This window comes from Hylobates moloch, unplaced genomic scaffold (genome assembly GCF_009828535.3).
Source record: "Hylobates moloch isolate HMO894 unplaced genomic scaffold, HMol_V3 SCAFFOLD_22, whole genome shotgun sequence".
NCBI lineage: Eukaryota > Metazoa > Chordata > Mammalia > Primates > Hylobatidae > Hylobates > Hylobates moloch.
This window is the reverse complement of record NW_026652297.1, coordinates 665,554-685,651: the sequence shown is the minus strand read 5'-3', so window position 1 is coordinate 685,651 and position 20,098 is coordinate 665,554. Positions and strand designations below refer to the sequence as shown.

The 20,098-nt window shown below is 44.4% G+C and overlaps 1 protein-coding gene across 5 annotated transcripts in view; it reads left to right on the top strand.

The window, feature by feature from the left end:
* The first annotated feature begins 5,374 nt into the window (after window positions 1-5,374).
* Window positions 5,375-20,098, top strand: part of SLC4A8 (solute carrier family 4 member 8) — a 228,456-nt gene continuing 213,732 nt past the window's right edge. For all 5 annotated transcript variants that reach the window (XR_009211717.1, XM_058433741.1, XM_032143428.2 and 2 more), the window contains exon 1: window positions 5,375-5,510. Coding sequence is in view for 4 of the 5 variants with exons in the window: in XM_058433741.1 (XP_058289724.1) it covers window positions 5,463-5,510 (48 nt within the window). In the remaining variant the exon portion in view is untranslated. The remainder of the gene's footprint in view (window positions 5,511-20,098) is intronic.

Genomic DNA, 20,098 nt, shown 5'->3' with positions numbered 1-20,098 from the left:
CGAAGTTCTGTGGATGATGTTGATGATGACGAATAGTGGGGAGCGATTTTCACAGCCAGGAGCTTGGCTCTCGGCTTTTGTGGCGCCTCAGACTCTTCCCTGGGATGTGTAGTGTTCCAGGCTGGCAGCATGCTGTGAACAATGAAAATTGTATTCTGTAGTCTCTCAATATGCTGTGACTTGGCAAGGGCTGAAAGCAAATCATGCACCTGCATAACCTTTTCAGCTCGACAAAGAATCTCTCTCACTCCCCCTATCGCCTCTCCCTTCCACAGGAAATGCTCCCAGACGACAGCACGAACAAGCCCTAATTAAGTCTTTCCTCAGATCCCGACGTCTTTTCCTCCAACCACATCTTGGGTTTAGATGTGTAAGTAAGAGGAAAGTGGAGAAATAAAATCAGGTATAAGACGCAGCTGGAAATTGGGACCTGTTTAATTGCAAGTAAACCCTAAGACCTTGGCCCCGGTGGCTCTTCGGACAGTTCACATAGAACAAGAGACAGAGTAAACTGATGGAGGAGTTAAGATGCTTTCGATGAAAAAACTCGTTGCAAATTATTTAAGAACATTTTCTCAGACTTTTTGTGTTTCTTATATTTGTGTCTGTCTCTGAATAGAAGAATCTCAATGTCTTTCAGGATATTTAAGGATCATATACATAAGCTGCCTCATGCTTCCTTGAGAAGTCTATGAACACATCCTTACAATTATATGCAAAATTTGGGGCTTTGTTTACTTATCTGAAAAAGAGAATCCACAGATTTTATAACGTCTCCGGGGAGTTCAAGACCCACCGCTTTCCCCAAAGTTTAAGAACCACTGGTATTATAGAAGAGAAAGAATAGGTCTAAAACAAAATCTGGAAGGATGGCCACGTCAGGAAGCCACAAAGAAAGAGCGGAGCCTATGAATGTTAGAGAAGGATGAAATTCCCAGGCATCCCCATGGGAGACAGTAGGGTGGTAAAGCTCATGCGCTGTGGAATCATTTCATCTGAGCTCACAGTCTAGTGTCTCCATCTATTAACTGTGCTGGCTGTGTGACCTGGGGAAGTTACCTCTTCAAGCCTCAGTTTTCTAATCTATACAATGGGATGATAGTGCCTACCTCAGAGTTGTTGCAAGGATGAAGTGAGGCCATCCATGTAGCATGCCTCCCTGCCTCCCTATTGGTATGATGTGTGTGTGTGTGTGTGTTTGTGTGTGTGTGTGTGTGCATGTGTTGTCTCTGCCTCTACACATGTATTTTCCATTTTCTTGTCCACTTTATGCCTCTTTCTGGGCTGACTGAAGATTCAAGAAGGCTCTGAATTCTGTTCTGCTGTTTTTTTCTGATTTCTTTAGAAAAATAATCAGTGTGAGGTGATGTCCTTGGCTGAATACCTCCAGCTCCACTAGGACTTCTCTGCCGGCCAGACTGAGAGCCATGTATTTGAGCTTTTCCAATCAGGGTAAGGAGCAGTAGGTGTTAGGAGCCTCGTGCCTAGGGCCAAGCGAACCAGCTTTTTCTAGGAAGGAGAGACCAGATCATCCCTGGGAGGACAGAGCCTGTCTTCTGCAGTGCCCCAGATAGCAGCAGCCTTAGCTGCTGCCTTTGTGACCTACTTCCTTTTGTAATTTGCACAATAGGCCGGAAGATGGGGCTCTTGACCCTGGAGTCAAGGGCCAGAGGTTCTGACTTTTTCCACGTTTGTACTGCAGAGAAGTCAGATCCACCAGAGCTCCCAGGAATCACCACTACTTCTCAATTCCTTTCCCTACCCTACCTACTCCACTTCTGCCATGGCTGGGACTTGCCTTCCAGGGGAGTGGGGGATGTGGGCACATCTTTCCTTTGGCCACCATCCTTGGCTCCTGAATTACCACGTTGCTAGAGTCGGTCTTTCTGACGCCCTGCCTCAGGTTTCCCCCTCTAATCCATTCTCCCCTAAGGGCAGATTTTGGAGATGGTACAATTTTTATAGGCCAATACAACATAGTGGTCAAGAACTCTAGAATCAGAGAGCTTGTTCTTGACTCATCTCCTCAGGTGAATCTTTCCCCACCTCCTCAGAGAAGCTCTCCCTATCCTATGCCAGTTACTCTTGATCACATAACCCTTTATTTACTTAACAGTAGTGATGATAACTAGTGATTATCTTGTTTGATGACTTGTTTACTTTCTCCCACTCGATTGTAAGGCTCATGAGGCCAAGGACACTGTCTTAATTGCTGTTTTCCCAACACTTAACATAGGGCACGATACATAGGTTCTCAGCAAAAGTGTTTTGAATTAATAGATGAATGAGGGAATCCCAGCTTCATGACTGCCTGGCCTTGAGTAAGTTGCTTAACTTCATTGAGCCTCAGTTTTTTACCTGCGAAATAGAAAAAGAGTAGAGACATTATGACTATTAAATGACACAATGCATTTATACCGCTAAACCCAGGTTCTGGTGTGTGGAAGTTTTCCCTAAAGCCTTCAGCGTCCTGCTTTTTATCATATAAGAAAAATAAAGTCTGAATGAATTAGCCAGATCTCCACAATTTGATCACGGCCTTTTGTTTTTTTTTTATTATTAATTAATTAATTTATTTTTTGAGACAGGGTCTCACTGTCACCTCAGCTGGAGTGGAGTGGTATACTGAAGCCTCTCCTGGGCTCAGGTGATCCTCCCACTTCAGCTTCCTGAGGGGCTGGGACTACAGGTGCATGCCACCATGCCTGGCTAATTTTTTTGTATTTCAAAAATAGAGATGGAGTTTCTACATGTTGGCCCAGATTGGTCTTGAACTGTTGGGTTCAAGGGATCCATTTGTCTTGGCCTTCCAAAGTGCTGGGATTACAGGTGTGAGCCACCATGCCCAGCCCACAGCCTTTCTCTATCACAACTATTACCTCCCACTGCTCTTCTCAGTAACTTTCTGCTTTGGCCCAAATTGTGGCTACCCTGAATGGGCCATGTGCATTATTATTCTTAAGTCTTTGCCTAAGACTTGAGATGCTTGCTCTTCTTACCTTGGGTCAGCTAAATCTTACCCATGTTTTCAGACTTAGCTCAAATCCATGTCCTCTGTGAAACCTTCCTGAAGATCATTTTCTCTTCTGAATTTTTGCAATCTTCGCGGTTTATATAATATTATTCATTAACATATATCCTGTTTCCCTGATAAGCCTGTTAAGCTCCCTTGGAGAGATATATTTTAGATTTCTCTGCCTCTACAGTGTTACTTGGGCCTGTTCATTAGTAGGTATGCAATACATTTTTTATTAGATTGAATTAAAAGCATTCATATTTACTAAGTACTTTCTATGTGCCTGGGATTGGTTGAGGCTCTGTTGAGTATACAGAAAGGCATAAGAAAAATAATCATTGCTTTCAAAGAACTTATAACATTTTACTAAGCTAAAGTCAACATATAAATTACTTAAATAACTACAGCATGGCAACTGCTATAAGAAAGGTATGAAGTGCTGGCCCGGCGCGGTGGCTCACGCTTGTAATCCCAGCACTTTGGGAGGCCGAGGCGGGCGGATCACGAGGTCAGGAGATCGAGACCACGGTGAAACCCCGTCTCTATTAAAAATACAAAAAATTAGCCGGGCGTGGTGGCGGGCGCCTGTAGTCCCAGCTACTCGGAGAGGCTGAGGCAGGAGAATGGCGTGAACCCGGGAGGCGGAGCTTGCAGTGAGCCGAGATCGCGCCACTGCACTCCAGCCTGGGCGACAGAGCAAGACTCCGTCTCAAAAAAAAAAAAAGAAAGGTATGAAGTGCTTCGAGAATTCTGGGGAGGGTGAGGTGACATCTTTTAGGGGTATCAGGGACAGTAGAATAAAGAAAGGCTTCTTGGAAGAGGGTGGCTTTTGAGATTAACTTTGAAGGATGGTTAAGATTTTGATGGACAAAAATGGGGATGAGGGTAGGATGTGAATTCCAGATTCAAGATGACAGGATTAGTAAAGAGATGGATGGAGTGTGTGGCAATGAACTCTAAAACTCAGAGACTAGACAGGAGGCTTATACAGGACATCAGAAATACAATTCTGCTTCAGGGATATTGAAGCCCAACCTTGTTTCCAATTTCAGGACCAACACAAAGGATGGTAAGCAGGGGTGGAAACTTTTAACATGTATCAGACTATGTTCCCCAACTGTAGCTTCTTTAGGGGCTGAGAATTATTTGCAACAATTCTTCCCCTGACCCCAAATTTGGACCTACCTGAAGTCTGGTATGATAGTGCATATAAAACAAAAGGCCCCATGGCCGAGTGCTGTGGCTCACGCCTGTAATCCCAGCACATTGGGAGGCTGAGGCGGGCGGATCACTTGAGGTCAGGAGTTCCAGACCAGCCTGGCCAACATGGTGAAACCCCGTCTCTACTAAAAATACAAAAAAATCAGCCGGGCGTGGTGGTGGGGACCTGTAATCCCAGCTACTCAGGAGGCTGAGGCAGGAGAATTGCTTGAACTGGATAGGCGGAGGTTGCAGTGATCCAAGAACACACCATTGCACTCCAGCCTGGGCAACAAGAGTGAAACTTCGTCTCAAAAAAAAAAAAAAAACAAAACCCGAAAAACCCCAAAAGGTACCTTTCTTTTTCTTGAGGAGAGAGGGTTGCTTCGATTTTAGCCAGCCTGTCTTTTCTTATAAATCCAAATCAAATCGAATGCATTATTCATGATATTCTAACCTTGTGTTAGGTCAGTAGTTCTGTTGTTAAATAATAATTTGCCTTAGATCATTTCCTGGAAAAGTTGGAAGCCTTTTTGTGGAATTGCTTCAACAGTCATCCTTAGCTCAACCCTGTCCGTGTGTTTTGCTTCTGACTTGAGACTCAAGAAGAAGACCTAAGTCATAGTGAGACTGTGAGGGGGCCTGACACTGCCTGCCTTCTTCAATTTAATGCTCTTTAATCTGGCCATTAGCTCAAGGAAAAACAATTAATTTTAGAAGGCCCTCTCCCCTCATCCGCAATTACTTCCTCCTGCAATCGCGAAGGATGTTTCTCCGGAATTTAAACATCATCTCCCAAGGAATGAAATCAGAATAGGCAAAACCGACACTTTCCCAGTTTTCAAGGGTCAGGTGCAGCTGCAAATAGAAGCAGAGATTTTCTAGCAAGCAGTTGGAAGGACCTTCACGCCCAGAGGCCCCTGAAGGGAGGGAGGCGGTTTCCAAGGCAACCGGGCCCTGGAGCGGTTGGCTCCCCGGCTCCTCCCCCTCCCCGCGGTAGCCCAGGGTACCGCCGGACAGCGTCCTCCCGTGCTCCGCGCCCTGATTGGCTGCGCAGGCCTCTCGCTGATTGGTTGCGGCGGATGCCTCGCGGGCCGGTGGCTATGGAGGCGGCGGCGGTTGATGGTTGACCGTTGGCTCCGGGGTAGGGGTCGCCGTTCGAGTGATCTGCTCAGACCCGACCAGAGCGCGCGGGCTGCTGACGCTTGGCCTGGAGCCCGCGGGGGAGACCTAGTTCGGCTCCGCCATGCCGGCCGCCGGGAGTAACGAGCCGGACGGCGTCCTCAGCTATCAGGTAGGGCCCCGCCTCCCGCGCCTCCCGCTCCTCCCCGGGGCGCAGCCTCCTCATCCTCTGCCCACCCTCCTTCCTTCTGCCCCCGAGCCCAGGCTTACCAGGCCGCTCCCCGAGGGCGAGGGGAGGCCAGCCCGGGACACCAGGGGGCGCTCCGGGCGGTTGGGGACCGGGCCGGGGCTGCGAGAGAGTGACCTTGGGCCGAACCTGGGATCTGGCCCGTCTCTGCCGCATCCCTTGCGCCGCCCGCCCGGGAGCCCTGACAGCCGGCGGGCGGCGACCTCTTGTTCTCCTCTCGTCTTTCTGTTGGAAGGGGCCGGCGTCTGGCCTCGCGTTGTCCTGCCAGAACGTGGACAGAAAGGGTAGCGGGGACCTTGCTCTGGTGGGGCACGTCTTCTCTTTGTGTTTTTATTTTTGGGGGTTTCTGGTTCCTCAGTGGTTCAGAGGAAAAAGCAGAAAAGACTGTGGAGGCTGGGGCCAATCCCTGATAGGGTAACCCGGTTTGTGACTCCCTCTGCCCCATTGCACAGACACCTGAAAACTTCTGGGTCAGGACTGCAAACTGGGCTGAGGATGTGTGGAGGGGTCAGGAACAGGTGCTTATTTAAGGGAATTAAAAAACCAAGGTTAAGTAACTGGTATTAGAACTGTTGGGGCGGCTAATGTAAGGAAAAGCATTGGAGTCTGTAGTTTGAAATCCTACCTCTGCCTCACACAAACTTTGTGACCTTGAGTAAGTCACTTGCCTCTTTGAACCTCAGTTTCCCCAGCTATTAATATGGGAATAGTTATGTCAGCTTTGCTTGCTTCACAGGGTTGTTTTGAGGATCAGACGAAGTGCTATTTGTGAAAGGGCTTTGTGGAGTAATGTTTATTGTGTGACACAGAGTGAATGAGTGGCAGCCCATTGAATTCTCACTGCCCGTTTCCTGTGCAATCAGATGGTGTGGTTTCTGCCTTGGAAAGAGGGCTGGAAGAGGAGGCAAGTCTGAAGTAGAGGGCTCTGAAGAGGGTAATGGGCCATCTCATGAAGGATGACACGTCTTGGAAACAAGTGCCATGTTGACCTCAGGGATGGTTTCCCAGAGGAGGCAGGGGAAATATCCTGAGTTTGCAAAAAAACGAATATCAGACACTGACTCTCTCCTCTTCTTCCCGGTTAATAATTTGCTACTATTAATAGAAGATACATCCTTCTTTCCTTGCTCCATCGGAAAAGAACAATATCTAAGATTTTGGAAAATCCATATCTAACCCCCTTAAAGCCTATTAAATGTATTCAATCTCTGTTTGGGATACAATGGTAAGAAAAAATAGGCAATGTTCTTGCCCTCCTGGAGCGTATCATCTAGTGGGGGAGGGGAGAAGTACTATTTTTAATCAAATATCACACAAATAAATATTATAAACTGTGATAAATGCTTTGAAGAAAGATAGGCAGTGCCATAAGCGTATATAACAGTGGTTCCAGTCATGGTCTCAGAGAAGATTTTGCTAAGGAAGAAAATCTGGGCAAAGAGCTAAAGGATGAATAAATGTTAACTGAGGGAAGAGGGGGATCACAGGGCCTGAGAGGCAAAGAGAACAGCTACACAAAAGACCTATGGCAGAGGGGGACACACCTGGTTAGAGACCTGAAATAAGGCCAGTGTGGTGCAGCAACAAGGAGCAATGAGGGGAATGGTATGTGAGATGTGTTCTGGGGTTATAACACACAGGGCCATTTGGAGCCCGTGCTGAGGAAGTTGACATTTATCTGAGGAACAAGGGGAAGCCACTGAAGGGGTTTAAGTAGAGGGGAAAGGGGAGAGAGGGGGTCTCTCCTAACCAGGAGAGAGAGAGAGGGCATGAGAGAACAAATGAGATCATGAACAGATTTTCTTTTTTTTTTCTTTTTTTTTTTTTGCGATGGAGTCTTGCTCTGTTGCCCAGGCTGGAGTGCAGTGGTGCGATCTCCGCTCACTACAAGCTCTGCCTCCCAGGTTCACGCCATTCTCCTGCCTCAGTCTCCAGAGTAGATGGGATTACAGGCGCCCACCACCACGCCCGGCTAATTTTTTGTATTTTTAGTAGAGACGGGGTTTCACCATGTTAGCCAGGATGGTCTCGATCTCCTGACCTCGTGATCTGCCCACCTCGGCCTCCCAAAGTGCTGGGATTACAGACGTGAGCCACCGCGCCTGCCCCAGATTTTCCTGTTGAAAGATTTCTTTGGCTGCAGTGGGGAGAATAGGTTGGAATGGATGTGAGGATACAGTGTCCTTAACATGCAGAATGTTCACAGGTTGTATTATTGAGGGCATCATAACCCTTAGGTTTCTGTTACTGTTCTGTGAAATTAATAATTCTTGAGTACTTCTGGAGTAGGATAGAAAATATCTCCTTTATATCTAGTTTGTGAAACTTTCTTGGGTGGTAGTAGGGTGAGGAGAAGAAAAGGAATGCAATGGGAACAGTAGGGCCTCATGAAGGCTGCAGTCAGGTAATAGGCCAATGGAAATTTGAGAGATAGGAAAAGAGAATGAGGGTAGAAGGAGGAAGGGAAATGGGGAAGACTTGGGGGAGAGACAGTCAACTGATTGGCAATGACCAGTTAAACCTTCTATGTGCTAACTAGGCTGTGTGGAGATGGGCCTTGTAAAGTGAGCAGATTGTGTAACTTGATGTAAACAGAGAGGTTCCAGACATCTCCTCTAAATATCATAAGGCTGCGCTGTTTTGGAAGATGTGAGCTACTGCCCTAGCCTTCTAACAGTTCCCTCTGCTTTCTTTCTTGCCCTTCTATAAGACTACTCTCCACATGGCAGCCACAGGGAGCTTTTAAAAACATGAATCAGATCATGTCACGTCTTATTTTGAAAACCTTCAGTGGCTTCCTGGTGCATTTTAGAATAAAATCCAAACTCTTTATCATGGCCTACCAAGCCTGAATGCAATCAGGCTCTTGTCCACCCTCCCAGGACTGCCTCTCCTCCACTCTCTTTCTTGCACCTCCTCTGGCTTTCTGTTTCTTCAGTACAGTGAGTCTTGCATACCTCAGGTGGGTCTTGTGCCTGTCACTCCCTCTGCCCCGGATGCTGTTTTACCCAGGCCTTCTCATGATTCAACTAGAATGTCACTTCTTCAGAGTGGCTTTCTCTGAACCTTCATCCCAGTCACTCCCTTTAAGATGATCCTGTTTTATTTTCTTATAACATATGACTTACCTGAAATATTCTTCTTTTGGTTTCTTATTTATTATCATCTCAGTTAGAAGCTTCTTGAGGGCAGGGGACAAGCTGAAAATCTTCTCATCTAGCACAGTGCCTGGTATAAAATTGGTGCTCAATTGCATAAGTGAATGAGCAGCTCTCCCGTATCCAAAGCCAGATGCCTCCCCTTAAGGAGCTCAAGGTCTAGTCAGGATTGGCACAGAGTGACAGATGGCCATTACTTCATTACACATCTCTTCCCTCTATGTTGTGCCTTTGCTCAGGCGTTGAAGCTGGAAAATCTTTCCCCTCCTCTCCACCAAGAATATTCCATTTTAACCTTCAAGGTCTGGCTGCATATCATTCTATTATATTCGTCACTCACTCTCCTCTGCTCACAACACCTACCAAGTGCTATCTTCTGTGAACTCTGACTTGTGGAATATACATATTCATCTCTGTTGCTCACCTGACAGCTCCATTTGCTGTTACTGTTAACTTTTATTGAGTGCTTGCCATGTGCCAGGCACTATGCTAAGTGTTTTTCATGCATTATCTCACTTAATGCTCTCTATAACCCTGAGAATTATGCAACTTTATTATCATTTTCCAAATGAGAAAACAAAGATAATAAAGAGTTTAAGTAATTCTTTTTTAATTTTTAATTTTTAATTTTTTGAGATGGAGTTTCACTCTTGTTGCCCAGGCTGGAGTACAATGGCGTGATCTCGGCTCACTGCAACCTCTACCTCACAGGTTCAAGTGATTCTCCTGCCTCAGCATCCCAAGTAGCTGGGATTACAGGTGCCTTCCACCACCCCTAGCTAATTTTTTTGTATTTTTAGTAGAGATGGGGTTTCACCATGTTGGCCAGGCTGGTCTCAAACTCCTGACTTCAGGTGATCCACCTGCCTCGGCCTCCCAAAGTGCTGGGATTACAGGCATGAGCCACTCCGCCCGGCATAGAGAGGTTAAGTAATTCTAAGTGCCAGAGTTGCTTGTGGCCCTGCCAGACCCAGGGCTGCGTCTCTCTAAAGGATGTGCCCTTAATCACTGTGCATTACTGTAGCTGTGTCTTTGATGCCTATATCAGTACCTGGCTCTGAATAAGCACTTACTAAGTGTTTGGGAAGACAGGATGGGAAGAGACTGCAATGAGGGAGGCCAGCTAGGAGGCTATTGGTATAATTCAGGATGAGTTAATGAAGACCTACATTAGTCATCATTTTGATGAGATCTCTGAAGGTGGTTATGCAATTTTTATTTATTTTTGAGACAGGGTCTCACTCTGTTGCCCAGACTGAAGTGCAGTGGTGTGATCTCAGCTCACTGCAGTGTCGACCTCCTGGGCTCAAGTGATCCTTCCACCTCAGCTCCCTAGTAGCTGGAACTACAGACATGAACCACTATGCCCAGCTATTTTTTTTATTTTAATTTTTATAGAGACAGAGTCTCACTATGTTGCCCAAGCTGGTCTCGAATCCCTGGTCTCAAGCGATCCTCACCCCTTGGCCTCCTGAAGTGCTGGGATTATAGGCATGACCACCACGCCCAGCTGGTTATTGAAATTTTAAGAGTCAATGAGTTTTTCATAGGAGGTAGTAATAGAGGAAGGAAGTCAGAAAGCTTTAAGAAAAGACCCTACTTTGGATTGGAACTGGGGACACCTGGTATCTTCACAGTTCTCCTGATAAGCACTTTCAGAACAAGCAGAAGGAAGTGTTGAAAGAGAAAACTGGTGAGATTGGAACCCTCAGCATTTGAGCCAAGTGGTGCTGGGGACTGAAGGAAAGTTCAGGGACGGTGAAAGTGGTGGATGGGGAAGCAAGTGAATTTGGGCAATTACCAAGGCTTTTATGTGGATCAGGTCTGCTCAGAATGGAAAATTTTGCAGAAATCTTCAGAATAATAAACCCTGGTAAGTGGGTGATAATTGAGAAACATGGGCTGATAGGAGTAGAGTTATACCCCATGTCTTATGATGGACCTCAAAAAGCTCTAAGACAAGAGTTCTGAAGGAGACCTGGATTCTAGTGCCCAGTGACTGTGGCACATGTTGGAGCTCAGTAAATATTTGCTGAGCGAATGAATGAATGGCTCTATAGGGAGTGGGTCAACTTTTCTGAGTGTCATAGCCAGTTTATGGTAAGCAGTCAGTAAATATTTGCTCATATTATTGAACAAAAGTATCAACTGTAGATAGCAATTTCTCCTCTCACTACATTGCACATACCCCTCCACCCTCTCCTCACACATACTAGGTATTCTTTCTATATGAGAGAATTGGGGAACCTGTGGGCATTCTTTTTATCTGGTTTTCCCAGATCTGCTAGGGAGCTTCAGTAGGAGAAATGTGGGCAGACTTGTCAAGCAGAGACTTGAGCAGAGAATTGGGGACAATTCAGATTGCAAATTTACTTCCTTCAAAATCTGTAGATAATCGTCTTAGCTCATGGTTTGCCTTGGCAGGGTAGACAGGGTCATGGTAGTAATCAGGACACAGAAAAGCAATTGTGTCTATTCTAAATCTGCTGCCAGGTAACAGCAACAGATCTTAGATAATGGAGAGGCTGCTTGTTTCCCATAGGTAGTAACAAGTTTATTGGTCCTGGTCTTGGTAGTCAGGAAGTCATAATATATGTATTGATTTTCAATTTCTGCCATAACAAATTACCACATATTTGGTGGCTTAAAAAACACAAATTTATCATCTTGCAGTTCTATAGTTCAGAAATGTGATACAGGTCTCACTGGACTAAAATCAAAGTGTTGGTGGGACTGTTTCTTTCTGGAGGTTCTAGGAGAGAATCTGTTTCCTCGCCTTTTCCATGTTCTAGAGACTGCCTGCATTCCTTGGCTCATAGTTCCCTTCCTCCATCTCCAGAGCCAGAAACATAGCATCTCTCAGAACCTGCTTTTGTCATCACATTTTTCTGACTCTAGTCTTCTGTCTCTCTCTTTCACGTTAAGGATCCTTGTTATTACACTGAGATTACATAATGGTTTTCATAATTTAGGATGATCTCCTTATTGTAAGATCAGCTGATTAGCAACCTTACCTCCGTCTCCAACCTTAATTCCTCTTTGCCATTATAAGGGAACATATTCACAGACTCTAGGATTAGGATGTGCATCTCTTTAGAGGACTATTAATCTGTCTATCACAGTGTACTACCTAGTAATCTATACTGAACAGGAGTGACTCCAAGTGGGGTTCAACAAAAGAATCACTGAGAAGCCAGAGCCATTTTGGAATTTTAGGCCCCTAGCAGGCTGCTGAAGGGTTAGAATGGGAAGCTCATGGGTATTCAGGAGTTCATGGCCACTGAGAAGAGGAAGTCTGGAACAGCTGCATGAGTCCTTGTGGATTTTTTTTTTTTTTTTTGTGGCTATAGGGTGTTTTTATTCAGTGAGAAAGTATTTGAGGGCATTGGAGAGTTGGGGACCTGTGGGTCAGATTTGGTGATGGGCTCTCCAAAGGGCCAGCATTCTGAGGCTCTGCTGGATGAAGAGGAAGATGGAAGTGAATAAGGAGATGAAGAACTATTGGTCAGTAAAGGGCAGTTTGCGGTGCAGGGTTCTGGAGCGCTAAGGATTTAAGAAGGTAATAATGTGGATCTTAAGCTATTCTTACTGTGGGCATTAATCCATGATTAGTCCATCTGACTAAATGGTGAGGTTCTTTGCTTTTGGCAATCTTAGCATACTGACTTACTAATGTTAGTAAGGAACACAGACTTGATTAGAGTTCTTATCTCACTTAGCTTTTGTGAGATCTTAGCCTCTATTTAGAACTGTTTTGAGGATTAAGTGAGGCAACATAGGTAAAACACAATGTGAGGTATGTAAGTGTATTACCTTGGTTTGCTGATTAGAAACCTTGGAAATGGGCCGGGCGTGGTGGCTCACGCCTGTAATCCCAGCACTTTGGGAGGCTGAGGCGGGAGGATCACAAGGTCAGGAGATCGAGACCATCCTGGCTAACAAGGTGAAACCCCGTCTCTACTGAAAATACAAAAAAAAATTAGCCGGGCGTGGTGGCGGACGCCTGTAGTCCCAGCTACTCGGGAGGCTGAGGCAGGAGAATGGCATGAACCTGGAAGGCGGAGCTTGTAGTGAGCCAAGATCACGCCACTGCACTCCAGCCTGGGCGACAGAGCGAGACTCCGTCTCAAAAAAAAAAAAAAGAAAAGAAACCCTGGAAATGGCTGGGTGTGATGGCTCACACCTGTATGTAATCCCAGCACTTTGGGAGGCCGAGGTGGGTGGATCATGAGGTCAGGAGATCGAGACCATCCTAGCGAACATGGCGAAACCCAGTCTCTACTAAAAATACAAAAATTAGCTGGGCGTGGTGGCGCGTGCTTGTAGTCCCAGCTACTCGGCAGGCTGAAGCAGGACAATTGTTGGAACCCGGGAGACAGAGGTTGCGGTGAGCTGAGATGGCGCCTCTGCACTCCAGCCTGGTGACAGAGCGAGACTCTGTCTCAAAACAAACAAACAAAAAAACTCTGGAAATCATCTCTATATTTGTTGATTTTTAAATGGTTGAATGTATTAGAACTCTAAATAAACACTTGACTTTTTGGGGGGGGTCTTGGCAGGGATAGTGTGGGAGTGAAGTAGAATGTTATTGTATATACTCTGAAAACACTGAAAAAGATGAAAGGGTTTTTTGAGGTAAAAAGTCTGAGACCTACTGCAGGAAAGGAAGTGGGATTCATTTGGGCAGGTCCACCACCATGCAGGTCCAGAGACGAGCCTCAGGGGAGGTGTGTTAGAGAGAGAGCTTGAGGTGGGCTCTGCTCCCCACCTTCCCTGTTCCCTGTAGCCTCTGTGGCTGCTTCCAGGAGCTGGGCCATTATGTACGACTCAGCTCTGCCCGTGCCTTTTAATTTCCATTTACTGTAAGTGAGAATCTGGTCTGCTACTCAGTTATAATTCATTCATTTTCCAAGGCTCATAACAATGCTTTCTCTCTCAAGGCTTGCCTTGCAATTTCAGCATTTTAATGTGTATTTAACCCTCTTAGTTCTTTTTATCTATCTAGTCCTTGAGGTAGGCACTCAAGTCAATTCACATTTACGTAGTGGGTCATTATCAGTGAACTAAGGAAGTTCAGAAAAGAGGATACTCAGACATAGGGCTTTTTCCTTCCTTCCTTCCTTCCTTCCTTCCTTCCTTCCTTCCTTCCTTCCTTCCTTCTTCCTTCCTTCCTTCCTTCCTTCCTTCCTTCCTTCCTTCCTTCCTTTCTTCCTTCCTTCCTTTTCTTTTTCTCCTAAGCTTATATAATGTGTTTCTCATGATTCTAATCTTTTCTGAGTCACAGGCCCCTGTGAGAGAATCTGATGAAAGTCATGGACCCTCTCCCAAGAAAAGTGCACATTCACACATACTCCCACAGATCCTCTGAAGCCCATTTACAAGCACCCTAGAAATCCATGGACCACAATTGAGAGATCTTTTTTGCCATAAATAAATGATAGTATCAGAGGGAATAATAGCCAATTGGTGAGGAATCTGCAGCAAGCACAGGCCAAAGAGACCTGATGTTCCTTTCTTTTCATTTTTAATGATTTCAAACAAACTTTGTATGTGCCTGAAATTTATGGAACATTTCAAGCATATAGCAAAGTAGAGAGATTTTACATAGTGAATCATCATGTACCCATGACTTGGCGTCAACAATGAACACACCATCTGTTTGTTTGTTTTTTTTTTTTTTGAGACAGGGTCTTGCTCTGTTGGCCATGCTGGAGTTCAGTGGTGCAAACACAGCTCATTAGAGCCTCCAACTCCTGGGCTCAAGCAATTCTTCCACCTGAGCCTCCAGAGTAGCTGGGACTACAGGCCCATACCACCACACCCAGCTAATTTTTGAATTTGTTGTAGGGACGAGGTTTCACTATGTTGCCCAGGCTGGTCTCGAACTCCCAGCCTCAAATGATCCTCCCACCTCAGCCTTCCAAAGCTCTGGGGTTATAGGCATGAGTTGCAGAGACTAGCCACACAATCTTGTTTCATCTGTGTTCATCTGTTCTCCAAATCTCAGACACATTATTTCATGAGTAAAAATTTCAGTGTGTAGAGCCCTAAAGATTAAAGACTCTTAAAACAACGACATAACCGCCATGACACACAAGATTATTATACTGAAAAAATAGTTTCCTAATATAATCAAATTTTCATTTAGTTGTTTACATTTATGTGAGTACCTTGTAGTTTTTAAAAAAATACTTGTTTTATTTGAATCAGGATTCAAACAAAGTCCACACATTCACATTCAAGCCTGACCTTTCAAATGCTTTTGCTAATGGTTATTGACAGTGGCTCTGTTTTCTTTGGCAAGACAAAGAAAATGGATGAACAATTATTCAGTGAATTTAGGCTGTGGTTAACCAATCTAAATTAAGGAAACTAACAAACAGCAAGAAAGTTTTTCAACCTGAATTTTTGAGATGATTGACCTTGCTCTTTATATTTTGCAGTTACAATTTTAGAGAAATCAATCATCTCTCCTACCCTCCCTCCCTCTGTTCCTCTAGATTCCCACTGTGTTCTCTGCTATGTCAGGTGTCTGAAGACAGTACCAAGTATTATAATTAATTGATTCCTATCCTCTGGATATTAAAAACCAGTAGGGGAGCCAACATGAATAATTATTCATATATCTAATTATTTATATATATAGTTTTATGAGAAAACATCTGATCAATTATCAAAGAGTTTATAAAACTAATAAGCATTCATTGAAATGTATGGGATACTTACCATGTGCTGGACATTGTACTGGGTGCTGGGTAGATATTGATGAATATGAGACTCAGTACCTATCCTCCTAGAACTTTTGAGGGGACAGAATCTGGATTTTGCTGATTGTATTCCCATGGTGTTGTTTTTCAAGGAACTGTTTTACTGTACATTCAGTAAATTGGTATTTGGATTTAGAGGCTTGATCAGATTCAGGGACAATTTATTTGGTAAGATTACCTCATGGGTGGTGATATGGTCTCCCATTAGGAGGCATACAATGTCTGATCGTCTCTCCTTTGTGATGTTAGTGGCTGTTGAAAATCAGTGCAATCCATTAGGGATTGCAAAATGATTTTGTTCCATCATTCCCTTTTCATTTATTCTCTTCCATAATGAGAAGCTTTTCTCATCTACTCTGTGGTACCACTCTATGGTATAATTTATCTAGGAAAGCCCAGATAAATTATTTGCCAGTTTTCAAAGTAATGAGTTGGTTTATTAGTGTTATCCTCCAAATGTGACCAATTAGTTAACTTTAAAAGTGACCTTGTGAGGCCAGGCGTGGTGGCTCGCGCCTGTAATCCTAGCACTTTGAGAGGCTGAGGAAGGAGGATCACTTGAGCTTAGGAGTTCGAGACCAGCCTGGGCAACATAGTGAGCCCCCCCCCCCCAACTCTACCACCTATTTTAAAAATAAATAAATAAACAAAATAAAAGTGACCTTGTAAAGTGAACTCATCAATCTTAACATATTGACATGGTCAATCTGTTGTAGGCATTACCCTACTGATGCTCAAATTGTCCTATTTTTTGGGAAGAGACCCCTTTAAATTGGCTCCTGAGTCCGTTGGACACAACCCTAGTTGTCTTTGAGTGCTTCCTTACTATCTAACATAATAAGATGTTTTAGACTTACCTTGTACATTTCCTGGCTGGGACCTATGACCAGCCATTTCTCCAAGGAGCTCTGATTCCTTTTATTACAAAATGGTATTTTTTTATATATGCTTTTATTTTTCCGTGATTACAAACACAACTGAATATCAAATGCACAAAGTAAGAATTATACGGGGAAAAAAATCAGATACGTTCATATATATATGACCTTTTCAAGGCTATTTCCATCCAGAATAACCTTGGTTTGCCAGGGCCAATAGAAAGAAGTCACAAAATCGCCTTTAGTCAAATTCGTGTGTTTGCTTTCTTCTATAATTCCAATACCTCCACCATCAACGACTTGAGATAGCTGCCAAGGTGTTATATAATCAGTGCCAGTGTCTTCATTCATTCTACAACGAAGGCTGTCACTTCACACTTGGAAGGTTGCACAGCGGCCAGGCAGAGGTTCTCCTCACTTCCCAGACGGGGCGGCCGGGCAGAGGCGCTCCTCACTTCCCAGACGATGGGCGGCCGGACAGAGGCGCTCCTCACTTCCCAGATGGGTGGCCGGGCAGAGACGCTCCTCGCTTCCCAGATGGGTGGCCGGGCAGAGGCGCTCCTCACTTCCCAGACGGGGCGGCCGGACAGAGGCGCTCCTCACTTCCCAGATGGGTGGCCGGGCAGAGACGCTCCTCACTTCTCAGATGATGGGTGGCCGGGCAGAGACGCTCCTCGCTTCCTAGACGGGGTGGCGGCCGGGCAGAGGCTGTAATCTTAGCACTTTGGGAGGCCAAGGCAGGCGGCTGGGAGGTGGAGGTTGTAGCGAGCCGAGATTACGCCGCTGCACTCCAGCCGGGGCAACGTTGAGCACTGAGTGAGCGAGACTCTGTCTGTAATCCCAGCACTTGGGGAGGCCGAGGCGGGCAGATCACTCGAGGTCAGCAGTTGGAGACCAGCCTGGCCAACACGGCGAAACCCCGTCTCCACCAAAAATACAGAAACCAGCCAGGCGTGGTGGTGTGCGCCTGCAACCCCAGGTATTCGGCAGGCCGAGGCAGGAGAATCACCGGAGCCCGAGGCAGGGAGGCTGCAGTGAGCGGAGATTATGCCGCCGCACTCCAGCCTGGGCAACAGAGGCAGACCGTCAGAAAGAGAGAGGGAGGGAAGGAAGGAAGGAAGGAAGGAAGGAAGGAAGGAAGGAAGGAAGGCAGGCAGGCAGGCAGGCAGGCAGGCAGGCAGGCAGGCAGGCAGGCTGGCTACAAAATGGTATTTTAAGAAACGATAATGTAGGTACTAATTATACTCATTGCTACTGATTGATCATTTTTTTCTAAGCCTTTGAGTGGGCGGAGCTAGAAAATATAAATTTGTAAATTTAAAAACATTAAAAATAAAAACGCATTGTATATTATTGTTGATACTTCTAATTCAAATTTAGGACTGCATGGCTCTTATTTACCTTTTGTCTTAAAACTGTATCTCCTTTCTCCCTTGCCGAGAATCCCAGTCCTCAGCCGCATTGGGAGTGACAGAATAAGTTCACATAGCCACTCATTTGTTTTATCTCACAACACACAACAAGCCTCAGAATACTAAAACACCAACACTACAACCAACAATAGGATAACCAAAAAGCAGTTTCAGATCTTTTAAAATTCTTCTTTGTCCTTAGAGTATATGCCACTAAGGATGTTCAGTCAGTTTATTATGTTTTAATGTTACTTAGAATAATTTCTCTTGGAATTTATACCATCAATTTGACCTTTGTTTTCATTTTTTTTTTATTTTGGGGAATTATGTTAAAATTTTTAATTTTACATTATGTAAATTATTCACAAAATAAGGCATATTCAAAAAAGTCTAGCTTCTATCTTTGTCTCTTCCATCTTATTCCCTCCCTCCTCTCTAGGTAACTATTTAAAAAAATCTTTTGTGACTTTTCTTCTTTTATTTGTTATTTATTTATTTATTTATTTATTTGAGATAGAGTCTCACTCTGTCGTCCAGGCTGGAGTGCAGTGGCGTAATCTTGGCTCACTGCAATCTCTGCCTCCTAGGTTCAAGCGATTCTCCTGCCTCAGCCTCCCAAGTAGCTGGGATTATAGGCGTGCACCACCACACCCGACTGATTTTTGTATTTTTAGTAGAGATGGGGTTTCACCATGTTGGCCAGGCTGGTCTCGAACTCCTGACCTCAAGTGATCTGCCTGCCTTGGGCTCCCAAAATGCTGGGATTATAGGTGTGAGCCACTGTGGTCGGCCTATTTGTTTTAAAATGTAAGCAAACACTTATGTTCTAACACCCTTTCTTAGATAAAAGGTAGCAAATTATACAGTTTTCTCCATCTTGCTTTTTAAACTTAATATTATATTTTGCAGATTTTTCCATGGTAGTAATAATATATAATTTTAAATGTCTATAAAGCTAATTTAATAGATAAAATGTCCTAAGTAGATATTAGACTATTTTATTTACTTCCCTCAAAGTTTGTTTATTCCAGTTGGCCTCAAAAGCTTTATTTGAATCTTCCCATTGGGAAAATGGATTGCCTTGTGTTCAGAGTTGTCTTTTTTGGGAGCATAGATGATAACTACAAAATAGTAACTTTGGAACAGTGAGCTGGAAACTTGAGCGGGATCTAGAAGGAAGGTGATATTGTTTGGCTATTTGTCCCCACCAAATATGTTGAAATGTAATCCTGAATGTTGGAGATGGGGTCTGGTGGGAGATGTTTGGGTCATGGGGGCAGATGCCTCATGAATGTCTTGGTGCCATCCTCACAGTAATGAGTGAGTTCTTGCTCTGAGTTCACACAAGATCTGGTTGTTTAAAAGAGTCTGGGCCCTCCCCTCTCTCTTGCCCCCTGTCTTGCCATGTTATACACCAGCTTCCCTTTTGCCTTCTGCCATGATTGTGAGCTTCCTGACTCTCTCACCAGAAGCAGATGCTAGCACCACACTTCCTGTACAGCCTGCAGAACTGTGAGCCAAGATAAACCTATTTTCTTAATAAATTACCCAGTCTCAGGTATTCCATTATAGCAACGCAAATGGACTAATACAGGAGAGGTGGGGATTTAATGTGCTGGAGAGTTTGGGGAAATGGCATGTTAGATGACTAGAGGACCTGACAGTATGAGCAAAGACATGAAGGTGGGAATGTGCACAGTGCTCTCGGGATCAGTCAGCTTGGCTGGAGTTGCAGGTTTGAGAAGGGAAATAGATTGTCAGGGAAATCAGCTAAGAGTTTTTTTGAAATAATTCAGAGTCTTGTGATTCAGGGTATTTATAGGATAGGTGCCATTATATTCATTCTTTTAAAACATTTAATTTTTATTTTGAAATTGACAAGTAATATTTAAGTAATATTGTACATATTAACTGGAGTGCATAGTGATGTTTCAATACATGTAATGTATAGTGATCAGATCAGAGTAATTAGCATATCTATCATTTAAAACATTTATTATTTCTTTGTGTTGAGATTACTCAGTATCTTCCTTCTAGCTGTTTGAAACTCTGTATTATAGTCATCCTACTATAGTTTAGAACACTAGAACTTATTCTTCCTATATAGTTGTAATTTTTTATCCTTTAGCAAATCTCTCCCTACACTCCTCCCCCTTGCCTTCCCAGCCTCTAATATTCTCTGTTACACTTCTTACTTCTATGAGATCAACTTGTTTTAGCTTCCACATATGAGTGAGAACATGCAGTGTTTAACTTTCTGTTCCTGGATTATTTCACTTAACATAATGTCCTTCAGTT